This window comes from Meles meles, chromosome 4, assembly GCF_922984935.1.
Source record: "Meles meles chromosome 4, mMelMel3.1 paternal haplotype, whole genome shotgun sequence".
In the NCBI taxonomy this organism is placed as follows: Eukaryota; Metazoa; Chordata; class Mammalia; order Carnivora; family Mustelidae; genus Meles; species Meles meles.
In genome coordinates, this window is record NC_060069.1 from 9,948,128 (window position 1) to 9,960,393 (window position 12,266).

General features: G+C 37.0%; 1 protein-coding gene across 5 annotated transcripts in view; it reads right to left on the minus strand.

Moving 5' to 3' along the window:
* NEK11 (NIMA related kinase 11) overlaps positions 1-12,266 on the minus strand; it is a 247,732-nt gene that overhangs the window by 154,135 nt on the left and 81,331 nt on the right. For all 5 annotated transcript variants that reach the window (XM_046002712.1, XM_046002716.1, XM_046002714.1 and 2 more), the window contains 2 exons: positions 9,362-9,426; positions 8,259-8,385 (listed from right to left, as the gene is read on the minus strand). In XM_046002712.1, coding sequence (XP_045858668.1) covers positions 8,259-8,385; positions 9,362-9,426 — 192 coding nt within the window. The remainder of the gene's footprint in view (positions 1-8,258; positions 8,386-9,361; positions 9,427-12,266) is intronic.

Below are 12,266 nucleotides of genomic sequence, written 5' to 3' on the forward strand. Positions count from 1 at the left end.
AAAAAGGAGAGGTGCATTTTGCTTAGAAGTCTATGATTTGCATTCCTTTCATTTTCCCAGAATACAGCCAACTGTGAAGAAGTAAGCAAATAAATCCCCAAGGGAGGGAATTCAGCAGTGAAAAGGAAGGCTGGGATCAGGTGCGTGTGAGGCAAATTACACCTGAACTCCATAAACTTGCCCTCTGTCCAAGCTGACCAGAACTCCCCAAAGGATTTCTGAAGCACAGGTCAATAAGGAATTGAAAATGTAACTCAAACTTTGTCTTGTCTCAAGGTAACTAAATTTACCCTTTGAAATCTGCCCAGACTCTGCCCAAGAGAAGCCTAACCCACAGCAATGCATGACTCCGGTGGGTTGGGGCAGCTTTACTGATTCTAGATAATATTTTTATTTTACATAATTGAGGATCATCCTGATATCCATCTAGAAAAGAGTACACATAACTTAAGCAATTGAATAAATAGTAACAGAAATTTAGAAAAAGAATAGTGGGTTTTGCTTCAGTGTGTGGTAACCTAAATAAAAGTCTATACTGAGGAGTTGAATATCAATATAAACTTTATCTAAATAGAATGAAAGACACTATATGGCTTGAACTCATACTTCAGAAGCAATATTATATGGCAACCATTTTTTAAGGGCCTATCATGTCCCAGAACCTCTATCGGTTCTCGCTGAGCTTTAATACGCATACAAATCATGCAGAAATTTTGTTAAAATTTTTATTCTGAATATTTGGGGAAAAGGGGCAGCTACATCAGAAGCATAGTTTCTGGATCTTCATTAAATTCCCATGTAAAACAGAGCAGCTCGATACCAAAACCAAAAACCGTGGGCAACGTTTTCAACAAAGTTAGGTAGTAAGGTGTCCCTGCACACTTCACAGTACAAGGAAGTGAAGACGAGCCACAGTCGCCGTATGGCCTGCACAGTATCTGCAGGGATACTGAGAAAAAGCAAAGGGAATCAATGGAGTGACTGAAGGATCACAAAACAGAGTAACTTCAAAATAGTCAAAAAATACTTATTGAAAACATAGTTGTTATAAAGAACAGCAGCGGAAACGGTTAGAGGATCTGCTCAATCCAAAAGCTGCTTGAATTCAAGAAAAATCCCAGAATAACGGCTAAAGGATCTGCAGCAGAATACCTCAGGACCATCCAACAGAATTTTCTGCAATGTCAGAAATGTTCTGTATTTTTGTATACGATGACTAATAGTCACATGAGGCTACTGAGCATTTGAAATGTGGCTAATGTGTCTGGGGAACTGAATTTTCAAAAGAATATTTGAAAGCAAAGGTGAATGCATTCTTTCCACCATATCATGCCAATATACTATCATATCTGGGGAAAGACCCCAAAATTTTAGAAACAAAGTTTGGGTGAATTTTGTCCTGTTTATACCAGTCTTTCTTTTTTTTTTTTTTTAAAGATTTTATTTATTTATTTGACAGAGAAAGAGGTCACAAGTAGGCAGAGAGGCAGGCAGAGAGAGAGGAGGAAGCAGGCTCCCTGCTGAGCAGAGAGCCCGATGCGGGGCTCGATCCCAGGACCCTGAGATCATGACCTGAGCCCAAGGCAGTGGCTTAATCCACTGAGCCACCCAGGCGCCCCTATACCAGTCTTTCTAATTACTTTCTTCCACTATTGAGCACAATGTTTGAAAGATCATCGGCTCTCCCTCTACTATGGTGGTCCCATGCCCCCTGCACCATAAGAATTTGGCCAATGGGAGAACCGAAGATGGGAGCAACACCAATGGGAGAGAGGAGAACAGGGAGATCACAGTGTGGCCGAGGAGAAAATAAAAGGGAATGGGTTTGTTTTTCTTTTTTTTCCTCTCATCTTTAGCTACTCTTGGAGTCACAATAAAAGATTCCATATAATCTATAAAGTTTGGGAAATGAACATGTACAGTGTTCAAAGTTGGAAGGAGAAGGTGGGCTGGCAATAGAAATCATGATCAAAGTATCCTTCCACTGCCAGTGTTACTCACTCAGCCACTACATAAAGGCTGGATGTGGCAACAGCCTGCACTGCTTCACACTCAGATTGAATGGCTGTGCTCCAACTGCTTTAATCAACTCTGATAGTTTCCTTACGTTCTTTTAAGATGGGCAGAGCATCAGAAATAGTGGAATGCAGGAAATTAATAGAAGGCCTGCCTATCTCCCTTCTTTAGTCTCCACCAACCTCTCCCTGCTCCCGGCGGTTGTTTCCCACCGTTTAACAGAGGAAAAAAAATAAATAAAAATCTCTAATTCCAGTAGTAAGGCCTTGGAAAGAACAGTTCCCAAGTGGCATCATGAGGAGCTCAGTAGACCTGCTTCCCAGCAAAACAACTATAACTAGTGAAAATTACCAAAGACCCCCAACAACTTTAAGTCACTAAAAATCATCTTAAGGGCATAAGGTAAATGAAGAAATATTTATTCAAGAAAATCTACTAGATTTCAGTAAAAACAAGAGTTTGTGGCACTGAGGCATTCCCCCAGATCCGTGTGACAAAAATTTCACTCTGAGCCGGTGTGGCCAATAAGATGGGGTTCTCCCTTCTTCCAGAAACCTGTTCTGGTCTTGGTTATCTCTCCAGGAGGGGCAGGCTTCCAGTATTTCTCATCTCCCCAGCTATGTGTTACAGAGATTAAATTCCAGGTGATTGTAACCAAGATATTAAGAGCTCCATTTCTCTACCTACTCGCTACCGGTAGAATGGAAGCTCTACCCCAGGAACAGTGGGCAGAGAATACTGAGGTCCTGATCACTGATCACTTTTGCCCCAGCTTGCTCACAGAGTGGATGTTCTATGCCAGGAGAGGCACGCGGAAGGGACAGGCTACTGTCCCTGGCTGGTACTCTGCTCACGAGCAGGACTATCACTCTAAGAAAAATGGGCCATGTCCCCACCTCCAGCTCCTGAGCAGTGATCAGAGATTTTGCCCAGGACAAAGCTGGGTTACAAAAAGAGAAGGTTCAGAAGCTCTCCCCAAAGAGACTAACTTTATTTGGAACAGAATGTAGGAAATTCAAGCCTAAACTCCAGCTCTCAGAAACAATGAAGAATTTGGTGGCAAGCAATTAAAAGGAGATTGGTAGCTCCTTGAGGACAATAAGCTAAACCATAGGCTAGTTACCTTATCAGAGAAAATCAGGGAAAGAGATAGCTAAGAATAGGCAAATTTCAAACCTCAAAGACTGGTGTCAAAACTACATCTGCAAACAGACTCAGATTTAATTGGAAGAGACTGGAGAGCAATTCTTGCCTCAGGGCATTGTTGAAAATAAAAGCAATGAGCTGGCAATTAGTGGAGGCTAACAACTGAGTGTAAAACCAACAGAAACAGCTAAACAGAACAGGGAAAGGGACAGAGAGCCTTGCTAAAACTGTCATCCCAAGGCTAACTGCGCATGTGCCTAAGGCTATACTCTGAGGATCAACACTAGAGGTTTCACACTGGAAGGGAAATAGGTTTCACTAGAATAGCCAGGAATGCCACTAAATGAGTAAAAAAGCAAAAGATACCCGGCCTCAGAGAGGTGGAGGGAGAGAGGAAAATAAATGTTTGGAGTTGGGTATAAAAATTATCCAAAATGTCCCGTTTTTACCAGTTATGAGATATGCAAAGAGACAGGAAAATATGTATACATGGGGGGAAAAGCAGGAAACAGCAACTACCTGAGGTCTCAGATGTCAGATTTAACAGATAAAGACTTCCAAGTAGCATTATAAATACATTCAAAGAACTAAAGGAAACCATGTTTAAATAAATAAAGTATGATATTAATGTCACACTAAATGGAGAATATCAATAAAGAGACAGAAATTATAAAAAAAAAGCACCAAATGGAAATTCTGGAGTTAAAAGTATAATAACTGAAATAACAAATCCACCAAAGGGGCTTAACAGTTGACTTTAACTAGCAGAAGAATCAATGAACTTGAAGATACATTGACAGATATTACGCAACCTAAAGAACCGAGAAAAAAAATGAAGAATAATGAACAATGTCTTAGAGAAATGTGGGAGACCACAAAGCACAACAACCTGCACATAATGGGAGTACCAGAAGGCAAGGAGAGAAAGAAAAGAGATAATACTCAAAGAAATACTGGTTGAAAACTTTTCAAGTTTGATGAACTATATCAATCTACATGCCCAAGAAGCTCAACTAACTCCAAGTAGGATAAATGCAAATCCACTCCCAGATACACTGTGCTCTAAAAATGCTTAAAGACAAAAACAAGGAGAAAATCTTCAAAGAAAACATTAAACAATGTCTAATAAACATTACTGGTTGAAAAATTACTGTGTCCAAGTATAGAATACTTGCAAGGAGAATAAATGCAAACATTTAACTGATAGGTAGATATGTTTTATTAAGACAGTGCAATATTTCCTTTTGCAATTAAAAAAAGCAGGTTGTACAATATATATAGTACGATTTTTTTTGTAGTAACAAATACATTTATATAGGTATATAAAGCACTTAGTGCATTAACTCTCGATCACAGAGTAAGCGCTCCATAGACAGTAGCAATTCTGGTTCTGTGGCTGCAGAACCAGAATTGTATTGTGACCTTGTAAAACTGACCAGGCTAGATATTATTTTCAGATTTTGTGCCAGTCAATTCATGTTAGTCATTGAGAAAAGATATTAATACTCAGATCTACTGCACTTGACTGAAGTGTTTTCCTACTTCAGCTTCTGTTGAGTGAAAATAATGACAATGACAGCAGTTCTAACTACCGAGATACCCTGACCAACACCTTAGTTCTAAATCCACATAAGAGTTTCTCAGACCATGGGAAGGTGAGAGAAATGGGCTCTCTTGCTCCACCGCTTCCTTCACCAAGATGGGGCTGTTGGCTCCCAGCTACTTTCAGGCTCCATGTTAGCTATAAAAACTATTGCCAAGTTGGCCTGTATTTCTCCTTTTCCTAAATTCTTCATGTTCTCTACCCTGCTTCCTTTCCTGTCCAATCTGGGAATGCTCTCCTGTGTGGATGCTGTGTGGTAGGTCAGGCAGGTGCTGGTCCCTCTCTATTTTCTTCTACTTATAGCTAAACCGAGTCTGACATTTCTGTCCAACATCACTAAAGTCTGACTCCAGTGCTGAGTGTGAACAGACTCCTACCATGTTCCTTATGCAGCCAACTCCTGGACCAGATCTCAGGTTTTTGCAAAATCCTGAGACCTTCAGAGTATACTCTGACACCTCTATTACTCCCACCACCATTCTCTCCACTTAAATCACCTGAAGAATATAGGGCCACAAGATCAGAGAACCATCTGGTTGACCTCTCACAACAAGGTAGATAAGACCAACAATGAAATATTCTGTTTCTTTTCTGTTTAATTATAGCACCATTATTCCAATAATTCATAATCTCAATCAATTTAAAGAGGTGACCTAGGAACACAATTCATATATTTTTCCTGTGGGGGGAAAAAGTGTTCAGCAATTGCTTATATAAATTGGCAGTATTCAAAGTATTGTCCTCAATGCACTTAATTATTATAACTTGCTGAATAAGTGTTTATAAACTTTTGGAACCTAAAACACTTTTAAGAGAGACTTATCTGTACTTGATTGCTATAAATAAATGAATCCCAAAAGGTTTAACAGATTGCAGAAAGAGGATACAGTTGCAATGGGCAAACATTAACAGATGAAATATAATTAGTATTATACCATTCTTCATTAAGCATTACAAAGATAATATGTACAGCTATTAGTGCTAAAACAAAACACCTGTCAATTATTCACAAGTGTTTCTAATTGTAAGAAAATATTCCACAGTAAACAGATGCTACAGGCTGAGATTCAAAAGAAAAAAATTCTCAACCTCATTCAATCTAATTTTTCTAAGAGTGTCTCCCAACGATTACTCATCGCACTTATGTATCTGCCACTATAATTAATAGTTCTCTGTTATTCTTTCCACTTTAGGTTCAGCAATAGAAATTTCATTACCAGATAAGCCCTTTATGATTCAGATACAACCAAGGTAATTACTAAATTCATAATAAGGTGGTTATTTGGGGTCAGGATGATGATAAATCTTTGGCTTGGACTTGCTGAATAGTTAATAATCTCTGCAAGGAAAGCTGACCGAATGCTCACACAAAATATATTAAAATTCTCCTGTATTTTTATATTTGGGAGGTTTTGGATTTTTTTAAGTTTTGCCTGAATCAGGTATTATTTTTATAAACCTAAAACATCGTAGCAATACTATTTCTATTATTCTATATCCCTATAATTCTGATATTTCTGATAATTCCTATATTCTTTATGATAGTCCTAGAATTTCCATATTGGGAATATTCCTATAATTCTTTATGCAATACTAGGGAGTAGTTTTTTTAAAAAGTACTTTTTTAAAAAAAGTCCTTTTTTTTTTTTTTTAAAGGACTACGATAAACACAACTGAGACAAAAAGACTATATGCTTTACTTCTCTGTCTGTGGGTACTGTTGCCCAAGTTTCTGGGGAGACACATCTGATTTGGCAAGCAGATGTAGACACCTGCCCCAAAGAGCCAGCTTTCTTGCTACATGTGATGCGAAAGGCTTAACGATGGGCTTCATAAATTAATTTAGTCTTAATCCAAATGACATGATGTAAACATCTCTCTGGCATAGCATGTAATTTTAATCATGAAGAAATTACATATTTGAATCTATTTTTTTCTTTTTTTTAATCTGAGAGAGAGAGAGCATGGGGGAGGGGCAGAGGGAGAGGGAGAAGCAGACTCTTCACAGAGCAGGGAGCCCCACTCAGGGCTGGATTCCAGGACCTCAGGATCATGACCTGAGCTGAAGGCAGATGCTTAACCAACTGAGCTACAGGTGCTCCTGAATCTTTTTAAAATGCCATAATAATAAAAAAAAAAAATTAAGTATCAAAAGAGATGTAAATATGGAAGTCAAATCCAATCCAAAGCCCAAGACTGATCTCAAACTGAAGAAAGCACTCTGAAAAGAGCAAGAAGACTCCTCTTCAGGGACAGGAATCCTATTATTTTTTTTTTAATTTTATATCCTAAGGGCTATTACATAGTCATTGGCAAATATAGGTACTTAATAAAGCAAAATTTATAGAAACTCATTCTCCTGAACATACTTTTTGTGGTCTTATCTATTATTTTAGTTTTAGTTTTGGTTTTGGGGGAAGATATTAGAGGAAGGTTATGATTAGAGAAAATATGATAGGCAAATTGGAAAACACCATCAGAGTAGAAACAGGCTAACAATGAAAGAAAGAAAAAAACACTGAAGAACCTAGAAATGAATAATCACAAGAGCGAACTGAAGGGACAGAATGGATGGTTATCTGCCATAGCCAGATCTAATGTTCACAGTGTTCTCTCCCACTCGGAAGGCATCAGAACAAGAACATGAGTAATGAATGACCCTTATGAAAATCCAAAGACCTATCCCCTGTTCTGCTTACTTTTCCCTTATCCTCTTTAGAAGAATGAAGTCGACATAATCTTTCACATTGCTCATCTCTGAAATCTCAGAACTACTTAGGTTGATTTGCATACAATAATTATTTACTTAATCAACAGGCTCTCAGCTAGATTGTCCTTTCAACCCTTAATAAGCCGAAAATTATATGACTCCTCTGCAAAGGAAAAGAGATTTTCCCTAAATAGTATCTACTGCTAACATGGCTTCTGCGCTGAGATTTAAACTGGTTCCATGACAAGGAATGAGAAATTCCTTTGGTACAAGAGCTCAGATAAATGGAGAAATCTCAGATGCATCTATTATTGAAAACCCAGAATTTTTTAAAGTTTATTCTTAAAAGCTAGTATCTTCAGTAAAAATTCTTAGAAGCATCAAGAAGAAAAAAAATAAAGCCATACATCCCCCCACAGATGTGGAAGTTGATCTCAAATAAAGTAAAGCACAGTGTTTAGGATTACAAATACTTTAACAGGCCAGCAGAAACCTATCAACCTTTAATGTTTGTAACACATTAAGAACTTTTCCTTGTGGTTGAAGAAGGAAAAAATAAAAAGTATAATCTATAAATAAAGAGAATCTTTCAAATCGGTATAATGGAAATCATCAAGTTCCAAATCCAAAAAACCCTCCTTTACTCTGGTCAAAGAATGACTCATACTTCAAAAGGATAAAGTGAGTGGATGTAGCAAGTAAATGAGCCCCAAAATGAAACACATTGTCCTCTCAAGTGCAGCAGATATATACATCACCTGGACCAGCCCACTGCTCACTCACCAGATGTCCGACTTTGTGTTGTAGCCTTGGTGTTTCAAAGCCTCTGGACTCATGTAATGGGGAGTTCCAGCTAAAGTGGTGGCTAGATCACAGGATCCCATTAGGAGTCGAGAAACTCCAAAATCCCCTTGAAATAATAATAAATTTCTATGAATACTTTAAAACAATGAAAAGCAGCCTAGAAAGTAACAACTGCCTAATTTGACAATTTTAATATGCAATGACTCATATCAATTAAAGGTAAAGAAAAAAAAATGATATCTTTTAAATTACACAATGCTGGTGCATAGCTTTAAAAACATAGGCCTATAGAAGAAGGAAGACTGAGCCAGGAAGGTGAATTATATAAGCTAAAGCTTTTTATTTCTGGAATTATGGAGAACCAGCAACTTGGGAAAAAAAGCTATTTCAGGCCTGCCTAACAACAAACAAAATGATTTTGGGGGGCTGAATATAAGAATATAATGATTTGCAATTTCCTCAAAGCAAGAAGACTTCGTTCTTCAATTACAATAAAGAAAATATTTCAAATAAAAGACCTGAGACTTTTCAAGAACATGCCTATAAAAATTTGAATCCATTAAGTTCTCTTTACACATCTAACTAGTTGTATGCTTTTAGGCTTTCTCTCTTTAAGAACATCTTACAGGAAGAATGCACAATCCAGTAACTGTTATGAGTGGAGATACAGTTCTGAAGAACTAAAAATTAACAAATCCGTGATACCAATAATTTCATTACCAGTGATAACTGCTAATTGCTTGGGGTAAAATAAGGGGGAAACCTATACTAATTAACGAAGTTAGTAAAACAACTCTAAATACTTGCACAGTGCTTGGCATGGAATAGAAACTCAAAAATTATTAGTTCAATCTATCCTGTATATAGCAAATGTCTTACGCTTCAATTTACATCAGGTACTCAGAAACAAAATAATTGGGTTTTGTTGGCCCCAACCAAGTAAAAACAAAAGTTTGAGAAGTTAAAATAAACTAGTGATTACTCTAACACTTCTAGGCACTATATATTTCAATGTGATATACTGATATCATCTAGAATATCTTCTCCCATGTTTCTGGAATACATATTTTTAAAAATCTTACCAATTTTAAGAAGATTGTTTTTCAGAAATATATTCTTTGATTTCAAGTCTCGATGAAGTATCCTCCTACACAAAGGAAAAAAGGACATAAAATTTCATGCAAAATAAAAAAAATTTATTTCTAATATAAATAATACATATGGGTGCATGTGAAGTGATAAATACAGACTCCCGTAGATATATCTTTCAGGGTTTAAAAGCTACAAATCCACAGCATTTTCTAGTTCCCCTGAGGAAATACGAGTTTTAAAAACAAATTTTCAAAGTCAGCAGGACATGTAGTTGGGAAAAGAGTGATGTGGTTTACACTATTTCAATAGGCTCAATTTTACTGTGTTTCTGTAGCATGATCTACGTAGTACTGTATCTACTAACCATACACTCAGTTGATAGACCAGTTATCATAAGACTTTGTAATCTATTATATATACTCTTACATATTACATGTCATATATAAATATATATTACATTAAATATATTTATGTAAGATATTTTTATAGAACATATATGTAACTATATGTTCTATAAAATGTTACATATATTTATACACACACATAACCTATTATTATATACATTAAATCCAAATTTTCAGGTTTTATGTATTTGTAGAAATAATAATGTTGTTGATGATACTTAATAATAATAGATAACATGTATAAGCCAGCAATATAAATTATGTCAGTTAAGACTTTTGTTTCTGGAATTATGAAGCACTAGACAATTTGAAAACATTTACCTAAAAACACCAAAAAATGTGGAATAAAGTCTGTAAATATCTTCACATATGCTGAGCTTACAAGAAAATGAAGCATATTCCGGAGGGTTTGTATAAAACCTAAGGGGTTGTGCTGAGCTCAGTAGCCAATGGGCTGGCTTTCATGGCCTCACAGAAACAAAAGCCAAGACCTTGAGCCCATGTAATGTGAAAAACTGGAATATACAGACACAAATATGTCAGAATCCCATATGTGGTTCGTATCTTCACTGAAAGAATGACCTAAGAAACACCCACTGACAAGTAAACAAAATGACAAGAAAGTTGATCTGTGCAGGTCTGAACTTCTGAGTGGAGAAAGAAATATCTCTCTTCTTATTCCATAACCATATCTCTCTGCTCACTCATATTTGGGATTCAAATATGCAATAGCTTTATGGCTTCAGAAATCCCAAGCCAAGAAATTAACATAAAGATTGGTTCTCAGCTGCTTCTACCTCTGGGGGCATCTGGCAGAAGCAAATGCAAAGCAAGAGTCAGCAGATAACATAGAGTAAAATTATACCCCTGCGAGTTTCAGATAATCTAAAAGGATTTGAACTATAAAATAAGTATATTTTAAGAGATTGAAATTATAAAGAAAGAATTAGGAAACATAAGATAGAAAAAGGGTACTACCCCCCAAAAAAAGATGATGCTGATCTGAAAACCAATCAAATAGAATTTCTAGGGGAAAATGTGATTGAAATTAAAAACACAAGAATGAAACCTCAGCTTCTGACTACAATGGAGTAAGCTTATTTCACACTAACTCTCCCACTTTCCACAGCTGTACAGAGAACACCGAAACATTTGAACAATGTAAAATCTGAGTAAAATTAAACAAACAAACAAACAAACAAAACGCAGCAGGTCTTTGAAGATATCAGAGATCAGCTGAGACAAACGAAGGCAGTCAGCACTTGAGGAGCCAGAGCCTGGGAAGGAAGGGAACGCTCTGGGTGAGCCAAACATTCTGCATGGTGCGTTCCCCTCAGGGCAGTTGACAAAGGCAGAATGCCCTGGTCTAGAGCTTGTAGCACTTTTCCTGGGCTCACAAGACAAAAATTACAGTTCAGGGCTACAGAGGCATCCAGGACTTCAGGGGAATTTCTTCCAGTAAGAAAGGGAACAAATGAGAAGTTAAGTCTCACATTCTGCCTGGCTTTTGCCCTTGAGGCACTTACTAAATCCTACATTGTTCAGGGGAAGACAATAAGAAGAAGGTGGCTGCTAAGAGGTTAAAAACTAAGCAGAGTTTTCAGGAGATTCGCAAAGATGAAGAAGGGTCTTGGAAACCCTCAAGGCCTCCTTTTTAGATATAAAGATATAAATCTTAGATATAAAGCCTTCACAAAGTCTGAAACCATTCTTAAACCAACTCAGTCCCCCATTAGTTCAAGGTGATCTGTCCTTACTATAACTACTACCCAGAAAAAAGTTAGACCCTCTCCAGAAGATAGTATCACCCAACACCTCTCCATTATTTTATACGTATTGTCCACTACTCACTCAAAAACCAGAAAAGAAAGCAGGGAAAGGAGAAAAAGGTGTGTCACAAAATACAATGGAAGAAACATCCCATATATTGTTAATCACAATGGACTAAAATCATGAATTTAAACACAGAGAAACAAGACTAAGCTATTTTTAAAGAATTGTTATAAAGAACACACTTAAAAAAAAAAAAAGTAAGGACACAAGTTGAAAGCAAGAGGATTAAAAAGATACTCCAGGCAAAAGAAAGCTGGCAAAAAGCAGTATTAGGTAAATTAAGGATAAAGAGTACGGCTACAGAGGCACCTGGGTGGCACAGTCAATAAGCGACAGACTCTTGATTTCGGCTGAGGTCATGATCTCATGATCTTGTTGAGATCAAGCCCGACCTGGGCTTCACACTGGGCATGGAGCCTGCTTAAGATTCTTTCTCTCTCTCTCTCTGTCTGTCTCTCTCCCTCCCTCTGCACATACCTCACCCTCACCCTCACAATGGGTGCTCTCTCTTTCTTTCTCCCTCTCAAAAAAACAGAAAGAGTATCACAACATATTGAAAAAAATTCAGTGATTGAAAAAATTTGTATTTATTTATTATTTTTATGTTTTTTTTAATATTTTATTTATTTATTTGACAGAGAGAGGTCACAGTAGGCAG